Genomic DNA, 17,046 nt, shown 5'->3' with positions numbered 1-17,046 from the left:
AACTGCAACACCAATGCATTTGATTTTCATCTTTAATACTGAACATTATTGCTTTAGGGAATATTTCTCCCTCAACCAGGAATTGACTGCTAATTACATAAAATATACACATAAAAAAGTAGTTCTCCATTTTCCCAGGGGGAGAAAAAAAAAACACCAGTAACTTCTAGAATATTCAAGTGTTTTGTTTTAATCATAATTAAAGTCTCGATCATCTCATTTATTAGCTCTGTAACTTACGTATTTAAATTAAACGTTATTAGACAACCATTACCAATTACAAGTGTAAGGTGCCACTACTGAGTAAATTGATTCTTCCAGGAGTGGATGGATCGATCCCTCCTCCCACCCACTAACGAGGCAGCAACATGGTTAGTTTAATTTTGTAAGTGGATGGTCCGTTGCTGCAAACGCTAATTCTCGTCCCCAGCCCGTGTTTTCGTGTACGTGCGGGAGTTGGTTACACCGCACGGGCGACCTCCCGAACGATCAACAGCAGGACGAGCTAGGCTTGGGCTTGCGGTGCAGACTGACGGTGTCGGTCTGGATCAGGTGGTCTGACCTATCCTCGGTAGCAAGCACTCTTCGAACTGCTTCCTCAAAGGCTGCCGCGACATTCGTGGCATCTTTTGCACTTGTTTCAAAGTAAGGATAGTCGCCGTTGTCCTTGCACCAGGCTTGGGCTTCCTCGGTGGACACCTGCCGTTCGCTTATGTCAATCTTGTTACCCAAAATCACAAAAGGAAAGCTTTCGGGCTCTTTCACGTCTGCGTAGTAGATGAATTCTTTCTTCCAGTTACTCAAGTTCCGGAAGCTTTGAGAATCATCGACACTAAAAGTGAGCAGGCAACAGTCAGAACCTCGGTAAAACGGCGTCCTCAGGCTTCTGAATCGCTCTTGACCGGCCGTGTCCCAAATCTGCATGGTAACAAAATGTCCATCCACCTCCAAATCTTTATTTAAAAATTCCACGCCTATTGTATGGAAGAGCTGGGTATCAAATTTATTGGTCACATATCTGTTCATCAGAGAGCTCTTCCCAACTCCACCATCTCCAAGGAGAATCACTTTAAAAAGCGACGATTTTCCTGCCATTATGACTCTCAAGATCTTTGACTTCAGAACCCTGTAAAATAAAAAGGCACCATTACATTCCTTCCGACCCGCACGTTGCCACGCACAAGCGGACAGATGTCCGCGCGAGGGAAACAGAACGCAGAGTCCCCACTCCTTTCTGCACAGAAAGTCATCGGGTAGCAAGAGCGGTCAGGTACTGAGCAGTCAAGCACGTACCAGGCACAGCCCTACTGATGCTCCCCTACGGCGGTGAGGACTCGTTCTTCCCCAGCCCCTTAGGTCACAGTTGACAGAGGCAAACACTCGAAGCCACTGTCACCCCGAAGACCTTGCTCTCAACCATTCCCCACTCCTCACTTTAAGCCCTGCCACGGCGTGTTAGATGCAGGAGACGGAAGCAGGCAGGTGTCTGTAACAATTTCAAACACCCCTTTGCCGGCACAGTGACAGTTTTGCTGATGGCTTTCATCTTGTGCCAGGGGTTTCCTCAATAACCTCTCCTTTTTCTCTTCTACTGCTATAACCATAGGAACTGGTAATCAGGAAACCAGAGACAGAAGCAGATGATGCTGCTGTGAACAAAAATAAGCCAATGACTGAGTAAATGGACTCCGCTGTCTTCATTGGGAATGCTAAAATTGTCAGCAGGACTTTTTTTTTTTTAAGTTTTTTATTTTGAGGGAGATAGAGACATTGCAAGTTGGGGAAGGGCGGGGGGGAGAGGGGGAGAGAGAGAGAATCCCATGTAGGCTCCTCCTTGCCAGCCAAGAGCCTGACACCGGGCTCGAACTCATGAAATTGTAAGATCATGACCTGAGTCGAAACCAAGAGTTGGACCCTTAATGACTGAGCCACTCAGGTGCCAGCAGCAATGGAATTTTTTTTTTGGAGACAGAGAGAGAGAGAGAGAGAGAGAGAGAGAGACAGAGACAGAGACAGAGACAGAGATAGAGAGAGAGAGACAACTTCATATGAGCAGGGAACAGGTCAAGCTGACTGGGGCCCCAGATCACCCCGGCGCGGGGCAGGGGGAGGGTTGCACAAGGACACACAACTGCCAGAGTCCAGCTCCAGCAGGTCCAGGGGTTCCTGAAGGATGAATGGCATCGGGGAAAAAGTGAAAAAAAAAAACTTAAAATAAAACAAAAATTAAAATGAACATAGACAACGGCAGTGTGTTGAACTGCCTGCTTTATTGTGGCAAACATGGCATTATATATTTGTTACCAATTTCCTTGTAGTGTACATCATCTATGTTTTCTGGCATTACCTAATTCCAAAAATGTTCCTATGTGTAATTACCCTTTAAGGAAAAACATGGTTTTTTTCTCATAACATTCCCTCCTGCCCTCTGCTTCTTCATTAATTTCTTACATTATTTTCATTATGTATCTATGTTTATCCATAATCTATAAACCATTTGCTTTGCTGTTTTCATGAAAGGTCACCTATCTCTCAACACCTGAAGTGGAACAGTTACAGGGACATGACCTCTTAGTTGTTTCTCTGAACGACTTGTGGCTTGAGAACAAAAGTGCTCACCTCAGTTGGAGGTGCCAGGAGAGGGCCAAGAGGGCCTTAGGAACCCATGCCTTATGCATTCTTAGAGAGACAATGCACCTAGGAACTAATGAACCATTCTGTACCTTAAACAACTAGGTTCAATCATCATCTGGAATACCTCCTGGAGGCCAAGTGGGCCCAGGGGTTGCAGTAACTTGTGCCCATAGATACACTCCTTAGTTACCCGAGTGGGGCTTTCAAATCCATTTGTTCCTTCCTTGTCTGAGAAATATATGAAGAAATATATGAAGGCTCCATTACGTAGAGGAGCCTTTATAGGGGGTGGCAAGAGCTAAATGTAGGGCTGCACAATTTTCTTGTGGAACCTTAATTTCTTTCTCCAACAGTTCTTTCCCACAGGGCCTGTCATGGGCAATTTCCCAAATGACAAATCCCCAGGTACTTTCACTGGTAGGGGGCCTGCCCTGATCAATGCTAAGGCCAAATTACCTAAAAGCGGGAGTACAAGAAGCTTCACTGTTGGTGGGTTGCCCTGCAGTCACCAATCCGTCCACCGCCTGGGCCCTGCCATCAGGCTGGTTGGATAGCTCAGATGCTGGCACACAACGGTTGGCACGAACTCACCCAGAGCTTCAGAGGCATTCACTAGAAGTGGGGCACCAGCCATGTGGATCAGGACTTGAGTTCCCCCTGGTGTGGGGCAAGGTCTCACTGAGAAGGGAAGCAGGTCATCAGAGAGGGGCACGGGGTTAGCTGGAGTGGGCTTACCGATCCCCTGGAGCAGGGCTTGAACTCACCAGGAGCAGGACTCCATGTCCCTTGGAACATGACTTGAGCTACCTGCAGAGGGACACGAGGTCACAGGGAGCGGCACTTGAAGGTCCCTGCAGCAGAGCACAGAATCATAAAGAGAGGGGCCCTTGGTAATGTGAAGAAGACTCAAGCTCACTTGCAGGGCACCTGGAGCTCACCTGGACAGTGGCTCTAGCTCACACAGAAAGGGACACGTGCTCAGCAGAAGTGGGGCTGGGGCAAAACCCGAGTGGGGTCTGAGGCCACATAGAGAGTGAGACAAGCTCACCAAGACAGAGTCTTGAGATCACCTGGCATGAGGTCACCCAGAGCATAACACGGGCTCATCAAAACTGGGCTCACACTCACCTGGGGATGGCTACCTCTCACTCTGAGAAAGGCTTTAGTACACCCAAAGTGTGGCATGAGCTCACCAGGTGTGGGGGTCAAGGTCACCCAGAGCAGGGAAGAAGGCATATCAAGCAGGGCTCATTTCAATTGGAGACAGGCACAAGGTCACCCAGACCATGGGCTGAACTCAAGCATGGCTCGAGTGCACCTGGAGTGAAGCACGAGGTCATGTGGAGCTAAAAACAAGTTCACTGGGAGTGGGATTCAAGGTCACCCCAAACTAGGCTTTGCTCAACTGCAGTGGGACACAAGATCATTCATTAGGAGCTGAGCTAGAGATCACCTAGTGTTGGTCTGGAGGTTCTGCTGAGTGGGGCACAAGGTCACACAGAAGAGGGCACGTGCTCACGAGAAGTGGGACTGGTGCAAAATCTGAGCAGGGCCTGAGGTCACCTGGAGCAAGGCAAACTCACCAGAGAAGTTCTCGTGCTCAACTGGAGAGGGGCTCCAGGTCACTGGGAAAAGTATCTATGCTTAGGCAAAAAGGGGCTTGAGATTGCCCGGAGTGAAGCATGTTGACACCCCGAGCGGGGCTGGTGCTCACCTGGAGTGGAGCATGAACTCACCCTAAGTGGAGCTCATGGTCACCCGGAGGGTGGTATGAGGTCACACGGAGCACGGTCTGTATTTAGCCGGAGGGCTGCTGGAGCTCACTCAGAATGGGCATTGAGCTCATCCAGAGCAGGACTCAAGCCCACCAGGAGCAGGACTCATGCTCACTGGGAGCGGGACTTGAGCTCAAAAGACAATGAATCAAAGGACATGAGTTCAAACATACCAGGGCATGAGGTCACCTGAACCAGCGCTCAGATTTAGCTTTTGTAGGCCCACTCTAACTCAGTGTGGGACTCATGCCCACCCATAACTGGGCTTGTGCTTACCCTGAGAGGGGTTTGTGCTCACCCTGAGCAGGTCACAAGTTTAACTGGACCAGGATAGAAGTCACCCAGAGCAGGTTTATCGGTGACCCAGAGCAGGGCACAAGGTCACACAATGTAGGGCATGACGTCACAAGCAGTGGGGCATGACTCAACCGGAGTAGAGCAGAAACTTACCTTAATGGAGTCTGAGCTCATACAGAGCAGGTTATGAGCTCACCTGAATTAGGACACAAGCCCATTAGATATGGGACTTCAGTTATTTGGAATAGTGCTTCAGCTCACCTGGAGCTGGGCTTGAGGTCACCTAGAGCAGGGCACAAGGTCACTGAGAACAGGACAGGAACTTACCTGCAGCAGAACTTGTGTTCACCCAGAGCGGGGCTCGAGGTCACTAGGAGCAGGGCACGAGGTCACATGCAGCAGGGCACAAGATCACATAGAGCAGGGCTTGTGTTTACCAGGAGTGAGCTAGAGATCATTCAGAGCAAGACTGAAGCTCACCCCAGATCAGGGCTTGAGTTCACCCAGAGCAGGTTTGAAGTCACCCAGAGTGTAGCTCAAGGGCTGGTACTCACACAGAGCAGGCTCATGCTAACCTGGAGCAGGGTTCATGCTCACACAAAGTGGGAATAGACCTCATCCAATGAGGGACTCAAACTCACAAACCGTGAGATCATACCTGAGTCAAAGTCAGATGCTTAAACAATCGAGGCATCCAGGTGCCTGAGATTTCATATTAAAAGTATCAATTTCTAAAAAAATTTTCCTAGTCCAAATCATTAAAATTCCATTCTAAAGAATCTCAACTCTAAAAAGTACCATATGAGTTGTCTTCCCTTCTCTCTTGGTAAATATGCAGAGGTGGCATTTAGCAGACATTAATGCCAAGTACTTAATCTTTGAAAACCCTAGAATGTTTACATTTGATATCTTAACTTACGTAGATTTAAGTTATATACGTCTGATATCTGAGACAAAAATACAGATTTACTAATCTTGTACCTTACATTTCCTTTTGCATATCTTCAGCTGAAAATTCAAGAGTGGTAATTTCAGTTTATTAACAGCAACAAAAATGAAAACTGAAAAAAATGTTTATTACTCAGAGTTGGTATACAAATGATTTTTAATGTCGTAGTGTTTAAAGTCACTGTTCTTAAAATGACTTAGTTGGTGAAATGTTATCAATTATGAAAAAATAAAATATAATTAAAAAATAGATATACTCTATCTCTAAATTCAACAATTGTGCATATCTTGCTGTCTCTGGGTTAACTCAATGTATAACTATATAATTATTGTGTGCAGAGTCTTTAGAAAATTCCTAAATTATTATATAGAGACAACCCCTTATCTCTTAAGATTAAGGTTACTGTCCCATATGTGCAAAAGACAGCTCCTCAGGATATATAATTTTCACAAAGAGAGTTCTCCAGCGAAGGAACATTTTGTGTAACGTTCTATATGTGTTTTACACAAACAGTTACAGATCATCATGATGAAAGACATTCCAGAAAGTTACAGACTTTATCTTAAGCTTTTACTATGTGCAAGCCTGTATGGCTTTAGTTTCATAGGAATTTAGGGAGGTTTATTTCATGTTTGAAAAAACATTTTTTTTTTTTTTTAGGTAATTTGTCCAAGAGGCAGATGTATAATTTATACTCGACACAAAAACAAAGCCCATGCTTTGAAGTTTGGCCAAGTCATTCTGAACATGGTAAATGCTAAAGTATGGATTCGTTGAGAGCCCATGAACAGGGCCCACAATCATTAAAAGTTGGAGATTTTATTTATTAGCCTTCATCATCTAAATTCTCAGAAAATACAGTTAAAATATATGCTGTTATTCATTTGGATACATGTCTTAAATTTTCATCTACCATCTTATACACAAACTTTGACTTCTCTACTTCTTATATATTTGCTAGAAATCTAAATAAGCCTCACCAAAACGTTTTATTTTTTAAATAAATTTATTGTCAAATTGGCTTACAGAAAACACCCAGTGCTCATCCCAACAAGTGCATTCCTCAGTGCCCATCACCCATTTCCCCCTCTTCCCCATCCTCCCATCAACCCTGTTTGTTCTCTGTATTTGTCTCTTATGGTGTGCCTCCCTCCCTCTCTGTTTGCAACTATTTTTTTCCCCTTTCCTTCCCCCACGGTCTCCTGTTAAGTTTCTCAACATCCACGTATGAGTGAAAACATATGATATCTGTCTTTCTCTGACTGACTTATTTCACTCAGCATAATACCTTCCAGTTCCATCCATGTTGTTGCACATGGCATGATTCCATTCTCTCTTTGCCAGGTAGTATTCCATTGTGTACACACACACACACACACACACACACACACACACACACACACACACCACACACAGACCACATCTTCTTTATCCATTCATCAGTTGATGTACATTTAGACTCTTTCCATAATTTGGCTATTGTTGAAGGTGCTGCTATAAACACTGGGGTACAAGTTTTGTTCCCCATGCATCCTATGCCGCTATGCATCACCACTCCTGTATCCCTTGGGTAAGTTCCTAGCAGTGCTATTGCTGGGTCATAGGATAGTTCCATTTTTAATTTTTTGTGGGACCTCCACACTGTTTTCCAGAGTGGCTGCACCAGTTTGCGTTCCCATCAACAGTGCGATAAGGTTCCCATTTCTCCACATCCTCACCAGGATCTGTAGTTTCCTGATTTGTTCATTTTAGCCACTCTGACTGGTGTGAAGTGCTTATGGATAGGAAGAATAAATATTGTTAAAAATGTCAATACTACCCAAAGCAATCTACACATTCAATGCAATCCCAATCAAAATTGCACTGGCATTCTTCTCAAAGCTAGAACAACAATCCTAAAATTTGTGTGGAAACACAAAAGACCCCAAATAGCCAAAGTAATATTGAAGAAGAAAACCCAAATGGGGGGCATCTTAATCCCAGACTTTAGCTTCTACTACAAAGCTGGAATCATCAAGACAGCATGGTACTGGCACAGCAACAGACACACACAGACCAATGTAATAGAATAGAGAACCCAGAATTGGACCCACAAATGTATGGCCAACTAATCTTTGAAAAAGCAGGAAACAACATCCAATGGAAAAAAGACAGTCTCTTCAGCAAATGGTGCTGGGAGAACTGGACAGCAGTATGCAGGAGAATGAAACTAGACCACTTTCCTACACCATACACAAAAATAAACTCAAAATGGATGAAAGATCTAAATGTGAGACAGGAAACCATCAAAACCCTAGAGGAGAAAGCAGGCAACAACCTCTTTGACCTCAGCCACAGGAACAACTTGCTCAACACATCTACAAAGGCAAGAGAACTGAAAGCAAAAATGAATTTTTGGGACCTCATCAAGATTAAAATCTGCTGCATTGCAAAGGAAAACACAAAAACTAAAAGGCAACAGACAGAATGGGAAAAGATATTTGCAAATGACATATCAGATAAAGGGTGAGCATCCAAAATCTATAAAGAACTTTATAGTAAAGGCTTTACCCACCCTTACAGCACACTCTCCTAGGGTCCATCTCATTTCATATTGAACACAGATAACCAGGAAAGACTCTGCCATTTAAAACCAATTTGTAAAGACCAGAAGAAATGGTAACGGATTCCTCAAAGAACAAAGCCAGTATATAGGCAAAAAAAAAAAAAAAAAAAAAAAAAAAAGAAAAGAAAAGAAAAGAAAAGAAAAGAAAAGAAAAGAAAAGAAAAGAAAAGAAAAGAAAAGAAATCTACAAGGAACGTGAAGAATAAAAAGAAATGACACAGCTAAGGGAAGAAAACACATTTCCAATATCTAACACAAGAGAAGCGGAAATGTGCTAACTGCCTGATAAAGAATTCAAAATAATTATATTAAGTAGCTCAGTGTATTATAAGAAAACATAGACAACTAAATGAAAACAGGAAGATAATATATAAACAAAATGAGAAGCTCAGCCAAAACAAAACAAAACAAACACACAAACAAGCACACAAAAAAACAAACAAAAACAGAAATGCTGGACAAGAAGAATGTAATAGTAAGTGAAAATTTCACTAGAGAGGTTCAAAACTAGATTGGTCAAGCAAAAGAAACAATCAGTGAGCTTAAGAACAGCTCACTTGAATTTATCCAGTCGGATGACTGACAAGAAAAGAAAGGAAGGAGAAAGGAAGGCAGGAAAGAAGACAAAGAGAAAGGGAAAGGGGAAGAGAAAGAGGAAGAAGAGGAAGGAAGGAAGGAAGGGACGGAGGGAGGGAGGGAGAGAGGAAGGAAGGGAGGGAGGGAGGGAGGGTGGGAGGGAGGGAGGGTGGGAGGGAGGGAGGGAAGGGGGAGGAGGAGAGGGAGGGAGGGAGGGGGGAGGAAAAGGAGAAGGGAGGGAGGGGGAGCAGGAGGGAGGAAGGAAAGAAAGGAGGGAGGAAGGAAGGGGAGACAGAAGGAGAGAGGGAGTGAGAGAGGGAGAGGAGAGAGGGAGGGAGGAAGGGAAACCAAACGGACCTGAGGATCCCACCAAGCTAAGCAAGATACACTAACCAGTATTCTGGAGTCCCTAAAGTCCCAGAAGGAGGGAGATGAGAAGGGGCAGAATATCTATCTAAATAAATAATGGGGGGAAAGTTCTCAAATCTGGGGGTGCATAACTGTGAAGTCCAAAGAACCCCAAGTAGATTGAGTGTAAAAAATCTACATTGAGACATCTTATAATGAAATTATCAAAAGCCAAAGACCAAAACAAAACAAAGCAAAACAAGCAAACAAAACACCACCCCAATTTTTTAAATTACCAAGAGAAAAGCAACTATGACATAACAAAGCAGCCCCCAAAAGACTGTCAGAGGATTTCTCCGCCAGTGAAGTTGAATGTTATACCCAGAGTACTGATAAAGAATACTATAATTAATAACATTACTATATTATCTTAATATCAAAAGTTACCTTCATATCAAACGTTACCTTGATGTAAGTGGATTAAATCCTCAAACAAAAGACATAGTGTGGTAAGTCAGATTAAAAAACAAAACAAAACAAAACAAAAAGTGCTTAGGGAGTTGCCCGTCTCTCTGTGGTCCCGTGGGGCTGGGCACAGCAGGTGTCTGGTCTGGCACCCAGTGCCAGGGTCTTAGTGGGTAAGCCGAGAGTCTTGGTGCCTCAGAATTTAGTCACATAGCAGTTGAGTATGCCTGGTACCAAAAGTAAGATAACTCAAGGCAGCAGAATTGAAATTGGAAGGTCATCAGCCACGAAAGACCTATTGGAGAAAGCACAGGATAGTAGATAAAATGAAGCAGTGTTTCATCATATGTATTTCGGCAGGCCTTCTGATATTCGACTAAAAAACATTAATTGCTCTTTCTACAGAGAATTGGTCATGCAGTATCAGTTAAGTCAAGGAAGTCATCCCCTATACGGTAAGTGTCTTCTATCCTTGATTACACTTGGCAAAATATTACTAAATATCCTCACACTAGGGATGAGAAGAAAAAACACCTATCAAAATTTTATGAAGTATTTTTGCATTTCATCAGCATTCACTGATCTTTTACTAAACATTTCCAATTATATCCTTCCTACTTCAGGGCTTTTGTACTTTTGGGTATTACATTTACTAAATATCACATCTGCCTATTTACTCCAATTATTTCTTTGACTTATGGCTTTTTGCTTTATCCAGTTTTCCTGATAGCTTGTACAGATTATTATCTGAATTTCTCTAAACCCACCAAGCTTGTATTTACATGCCAAAACTATTCTATTTTACTTCTTCACAGTAATTTTAATTTGGATTTCAGTCCTTGCTTATGTTTGGGAGACCCAGCCATCTACCAGAACTGAGTGTTTATTTTAGTCAATGTCCTTTATTTATTGGTATTCAGAGTTACTGGCTGTCATCTTCCATGGTGATTATTTTATTTATGGCTTTTATAAGCTTTGGTCAGAAGTGACTACGTTGGTACAAGCTGTTAGGATGACTTCCTATATAAATGAGACTATCTTATATTTTCCGTTTTCATCCACTCCAGTTATACTAAGCACTCTAAAAAAATCCCTCTTGCCCAAGTCTGTTACCTGTTTTCTTGATAACTGGTTACCATTTGTTCTACTTCAAGTAATTTTACTCTTTTCCTTAAAGTACAGATTCCAGCATATATTGAATGAACATTCCATGGTTGTACTTTGTAGACATTGCTACAAATGTAGCATTGTACAATGCTACATTGTACAATGTAGACATTGTACTTTGTATTCATTGCTATGTTTATTGGTTTAATTGTCACAAGCTTAACTTAAAGACATTGTATTACCTGTGGCTCCGTTTGTCAACTAGAAATGCTCCTTCATTTCACTTACTTACAAGTCATAATCTGTGCAAGGTGAGAAGCCTACATCAATAGTAATTTGTTAATTTTGTCATGTTAAAACTAACTAAAAATGACAACTACAGTCAGAATCATAATTATCAAATGAGAAAGAATGACGACTCATGACATATAAAGATTGAACTGAACTGAAGTTCCCCTCCCTAGGCCCAACTTTCATACCTTTTCAAAATTTGTTAAAAGGGGTGATGGTATTAAAAACAGAATAATTCCAGGAAAATGTTTTATGTGCATTCAGGAACACCATGTGTTATAAATATTAATTTAACACAAAATTAAAGTGACTTAAGATCTGGCTATACCAATTCCATGTTACCCAAAAAACTACTGGATGCAGATTGTTACTTAAGTCTGAGATTCACTGCCAATAATATATAAACTTAAACATTCGTATTAAATTCAAAGCAAGAAAAAAAAATCAATACTAATATTCAACTATCTGCTGTCAACAAGAGACTGATTTTAGCTTTAAACAAACACATCTGAAAGTAAAGTGGTGGAAAATAATGGTCCACAAAAATATAACCGAAAAAGAGCAGGAGTGACCATTCTTACATAAAATACGTAAAAATTTGTAAAGAGAAAAAAGGTCACTAAAAATGATAAGGGGATTGATTCCTTGTGAGATTATAACTATAAATATGTGTATTTCCAACACTGGAGCAACGAAATATGTAAAGCAAATAATATATCTGAAGGAAGGATTAGAAAGCAATGTAATAGTAGTAGGTATGTTAGTAGCCACTTTTTAACAATGGATAGATCATCCAGACAGAAAATAAAGACTGGACTTGAAAAACACAATAGACCAAATGGACCCAAAAGACATATGTCAAAGAGTCTGTCAAGTAGTAGCAGAATGCAGGGGTGCCTGGGTGGCTCAGTTGGCTAAGCGTCTGACTTTGGCTCAGGTCATGGTCTCATGGCTTCTGGGTTCAAGCCCCGTGTCGGGCTCTGTGCTGACAGCTCAGAGCCTGGAGCCTGCTTTGGATTCTGTGTCTCTCTCTCTCTCTCTCTGCCCCTCCCTGGTTCACACTCTTTATCGCTCAAAAATAAACATTTAAAAAATAGTAGCAGAATACATATCCTTCTCAATCATACACAAAACAGGTCATATGTTAGGACATAAAGCAAATTTTGAAAATTTAAGAAAATTAAAGCCCATGTCAAATATCTTTTTCACTGCAATGGTATGAAACTGGAAATCCATCATAATAAAACTGGAAAATTCATAAACATGTGGAAAGTAAGCAACGGATTCCTAAACAACCAATGAGTCAGTAAGAAATCAATGGGGAAAACAAAAAGAAATGTCTTGAGCAAATGAAAATGAAAACACAAGAAACCAAAATTTATTGGATACAGCAAAAGCAGTATTTAGAGTAAAGCTGTACCGCTGGGAGCCTGAGACAATGGCAGAGTGTGAGGATCCTAAGCTCACCTCATCCCCCTCACACATCTAACCCAGAAAATGACTCAAAGCCCCAGAACAGTCTTTCCAGTTAATTGCAGAGGAGGCCATATCAGAAAACAGTAGGAGGGTCAGATACCCCATTAGGAACCAAATCTCTGTCAAGACTAATTGCACGGGCGCCTGGGTGGCGCAGTCGGTTAAGCGTCCGACTTCAGCCAGGTCACGATCTCGCGGTCCGGGAGTTCGAGCCCCGCGTCAGGCTCTGGGCTGATGGCTCAGAGCCTGGAGCCTGTTTCCGATTCTGTGTCTCCCTCTCTCTCTGCCCCTCCCCCGTTCATGCTCTGTCTCTCTCTGTCCCAAAAAAAAATAAATGTTGAAAAAAAAAATTTGAAAAAAAAAAAAAAAAAGACTAATTGCAAATAAGTATAACAAGCACAGAGAAGGGAAAGGAAGGGACCTCACTCAAAGCCCCCAAGTCTTGAGTAACCTGCAGTCAGAAGACCAGTACATAATATTTGGCTTTGAAAACCAGTAGGGCTCAACTGCTTGAGTTTTTACAAGCAGGGTGACTTAACTCCAGATACTTTAAAACTCAGTGCACTTGGCTCTTAGAGAACTGGAGGGTGACTGGAATCCCTACCCAGAAGAAGACAGCAAAACAAACAACACTGTTGAGACACAGCATAGAAGCGGCAGTTTCAAAAGTTCCTGGGGTATGTGGGAAAATCTGTTTGCTAATCTCAGAACATGCCCCATTCCACATGAGGCCCTTCACAGTGGTGCCTGACAGCAGGCAGCCCCAAGAGTGACCACTACTCCAAAGTCACTCCTGCCTTGGGGAGAGGTAAAGCTAACCAGACATGGTTCGGTTCTATGACAGCCCCAATAGAGGACTCACAGGCAGACATCTGGTCTGACTGCCACAAAGGGAGCCACTGCATATGAGTAGGCCGAAGGCAAACACAGCTCAGCTACAGGAGTAGGGTGCATGCAACAAACACAGAAGGCACCCCCTGTAGTGCCAGGGTGATCAGGGCGCATCAAACTGCAGGGCACTACAGGACCTGTTCTTCATAAGACCCCTACTTTCAAGAGTAGGAGACGGAGCTGACTTTCCTAACACAGAGAAACAGACACAAAGAGTGAGACAGAATGAGGAGACAGAGGAATATGATCCAAATGAAACAATAGGACAAAACCATAGTAAAAGTGCTAGCTGGCCCAGAGATGAGAATATGCCTCACAGAGAATTCAAAGTAATGGTAAGAAAGATACCCAATGGATTTGAGAAAAGAGTGGAGGACACTAGTCAGAGCTCCAACAAAGAGAGAGAACATAGAAAAAAAATAACCCATCAGAGATAAGAACTCAGTGAAATAAAAAAAAATAAACTAGAGGAAATCGATGGCAAATTACAGGAGGCAGAAGATGGATTCACAAGCTGAAAGACAGTAAAGCAACACAGAAAGCAACCAAGCTGGACACAAATCAAAGATGGGAAGAAGAAGAATAGGCTAAGGGAACTCAGGGACACCATCACACATAACAACATTTGCCGTATGGGATCCCAGAAGGAAAAGAGAGAGAAAGGGAACATAAAACAGAAGGAAACAGAAATCCTGAGTCATACTCAAAAGCTAACATCATACTCAGCCAGGAGACACTGAGGGTTTTGTTGTTGTTGTTGTTGCTGCCATTGTTATTGTTGTTGTTGTTGTTGTCGTCATTTTGTAAAGTCAGTAAAAAGATCAGGATGTCCAATCTCACCACTTTTATCCAACAAAGTACTGAAAATACTAACCAAAGCAATTGGGCAAGAAAATGAGATAAAGGCATGTAAGTTGGTAAGGAAGAAGTAACTTTCCCTATTTGCAGATGACACGATGTGATGACACAGAAAACCCTAAATATTTCCCCCCCCCAAAAAAAAAACCTATTAAAACTGGTAAATGAATTCAGCAAAGTCACAGAATACAAATTGATATACAGACATCTGTTGCATACTATACACTAATAATGAAGCAGTGGAAAAAGCAAATAAGAAAACAGTCACATCTACAAGGCAGCAAGAATAATAAAATATCTAGGAATAAAGGAGAAGAGGTAAAAGACCAGTACTCCCAAAACTATAACGTATTGGTGAAAAGAAACTGAAAGAATCACAAACAAATGTAAAGATATTCCGTGTTTACAGAGTAGAAAACCAATGTGGTTAAAAGGTCTATGCTATCCAAAGCAATCTACAGATCTAAAACAATCCCTATCAAAGTACCAACAGAACTAAAGCAACTAACCCTAAAGTTTGTACTGAACCACAAAAGACCCAAATAACCAAAACAGTCTTGAAAAGAAGAATAAACTGAAGGTATCAGAATCCTAGATTTCAAGATACACTACAAAGTTACAGTAATCAAAATAGTGCGGTAATGGCACAAAACAGATGCATAGATCAATGGAAAAGAATAGAAACTCGGGAAATAAATCCATGGTTTTAGGGCCAATGTAACCTACGACAAAGGAGGCAAGAATATACAATAGGAAAAGGACAGTCTCTTCAACAAGTGGTGTTGGGGGGTGCACCTTGCTGGCTCAGTTGATACAGCATGCAACTTTGGGTGCAGAGATTACTTAAAAATAAAATCTTTTCTTCCTTCCTTCCTTCCTTCCTTCCTTCCTTCCTTCCTTCCTTCCTTCCTTCCTTCCTTCCTTCCTTCCTTCCTTCCTTTCCTTCCTTTCCTTCCTTTCCTTCCTTTCCTTCCTTTCCTTCCTTTCCTTCCTTTCCTTCCTTTCCTTCCTTTCCTTCCTTTCCTTCCTTTCCTTCCTTTCCTTCCTTTCCTTCCTTCCTTCCTTCCTTCCTTCCTTCCTTCCTTCTTTCTTTCTTTTTCTTTCTTTCTCTCTCTCTTTCTTTCTTTCTTTCTCTCTCTCTCTCTCTTTCTTTCTTTCTCTCTCTCCCTCTCTCTCTCTCTCTCTCTCTTTCTTTCTTTCTTTCTTTCTTTCTTTCTTTCTTTCTTTCTTTCTTTCTTTCTTTCTTTCTTTCTCTCTTTTTTTTAAATGGGGTTGGATACAGTGGATAGGAACATGCACAAAAAAGAAAGAAGAAACTAGACCACTTTCTTATACCATACAGAAAAAAACAAAACTCTACATGAATTAAGATCTAAATGTGAGATCTGAAACCATAAAGTTCCTATAAGAAAACATAGGTAGTAATGTCTTTGACATTAGCCATAGAAATATTTTTTTGAGGTATGTCTCCTTTAGCAAGGGAAACAAAAGCAAAATTAAGCTATTGGGATTACACCAAAGTAAAAATGTTTTACACAGCTAAAGAAAGTGTCCATAAAGAAAAAGGTAACCTACTGAATGGGAGAATATATTTAACAAAACATATGCAATAAAAGGTTAATATCCAAACATATAAAGGACTTATAAATATGACCTCAGAAAAAGTAACAGTCCAATTAAAAATAGGCAAGGAATCTAAATAGAAATTTTTGTGAAGACTACATTATAGATGGCAATATATAGAAATATGTGAAGATGCTCAACATCACTCATCATCAGGGAACTTCAACTCAAAACCATGATGAGATATCACCATTAAAGTCAACAATCCAGGAAACAGATGCTGGTGAGCATGTGGAGAAAGGGGAACCCTCTTGCACTGCTGGTGGGAATGCAAACTGGTGTAGACACTCTGGAAAATAGTATCAAGGTTCCTCAAAAAGTTAAAAATAGAATGACCCTATGACCTAGAAACTGCACTACTAGGTATTTATCCAAAGAATACAAAAATACTGATTTGAAGGGACACATGCAACCTGAAATTTATAGCAACATTATCTACAATAACTAAATTGTGGAAAGAGCCCAATGTCCATTGACTGATAAATGGATAAAGAAGATATGGTATACATATACAATGAAATATTACTCAGTCATTAAAAAAAGAATGAATCGTGCCACTTGTAACAATGTGAATAGAGCTATAGACTATTATGCTAAGCAAAATAAGTCAGTCAGAGAAAAACGAATACTGTATGGTGTCAGTCATATGTGGAATTTAAGAAACAAAACAAATGAACACAGCAAGGAAGAGACTGAAAGAGAGAGGCAAACCAAGAATCCGACTCTTAACTCTAAAGAACAAACTGATGATTACCAGATGGGAGGAGTGTGGGGAATGAGTGAAAAAGATGATGGGGATTAAGGAGTGCACTTGGTGTGATGAGCACTGAGTTGTGTGTAGAATTGTTGAATCATTAGATAGTATACCTGAAACGAATATAACACTGTATGTTAACTGACTGCAATTTAAACGTTAAATTTTAAGGAATTTAAAAATTACTTGAAACTGTAATAGAAAAATGCTTCTTAAGACCGGCAGTGGTTTTTTTTTTTTTTTTTTTTTTTTTGGATATGACAAAGTAGGAAAAGCAACAAAAGCAAAATAAATTAAAAAAAAAAAGCATTTTCTCAAACTAAAAACTCTCCTTAGTAAAGGAAACAAAGAGACAGCCTTCAGAATGGGCAAATACATGCTAAGCACATATGTGATA

The 17,046-nt window shown here is 41.3% G+C and overlaps 2 protein-coding genes and 1 pseudogene across 5 annotated transcripts in view; 1 reads left to right on the top strand and 2 right to left on the bottom strand.

Moving 5' to 3' along the window:
* Window positions 1-17,046, bottom strand: part of LOC124527579 (gamma-taxilin-like) — a 697,565-nt gene that overhangs the window by 398,834 nt on the left and 281,685 nt on the right. The window lies entirely within an intron of this gene.
* LOC124527581 (ras-related protein Rab-9A-like) lies at window positions 15-6,708 on the bottom strand. 2 transcript variants are annotated; one of them, XM_047100678.1, is made up of 3 exons: window positions 3,399-6,708; window positions 3,091-3,312; window positions 15-1,126 (listed from the first exon to the last, which is right to left on the bottom strand). In XM_047100678.1, exon 3 carries the CDS (start codon window positions 1,093-1,095, stop codon window positions 490-492), a length of 606 nt encoding a protein of 201 aa, XP_046956634.1. In that variant the 5' UTR covers window positions 1,096-1,126; window positions 3,091-3,312; window positions 3,399-6,708; the 3' UTR covers window positions 15-489. The 2 variants fall into 2 exon arrangements, with proteins under 2 accessions (XP_046956634.1, XP_046956635.1); XM_047100679.1 differs by having other exon boundaries at window positions 3,226-3,312.
* Window positions 9,992-11,099, top strand: LOC124527575 (probable G-protein coupled receptor 160; annotated as a pseudogene).

Source organism: Lynx rufus, unplaced genomic scaffold (genome assembly GCF_022079265.1).
Source record: "Lynx rufus isolate CCGP_SWC_20201006 ecotype Redwood Valley unplaced genomic scaffold, mLynRuf1.p SCAF_51, whole genome shotgun sequence".
Classification (NCBI taxonomy): domain Eukaryota; kingdom Metazoa; phylum Chordata; class Mammalia; order Carnivora; family Felidae; genus Lynx; species Lynx rufus.
The sequence above is the reverse complement of the archived record's forward strand: the minus strand, read 5'-3'. Positions and strand labels throughout refer to the sequence as shown.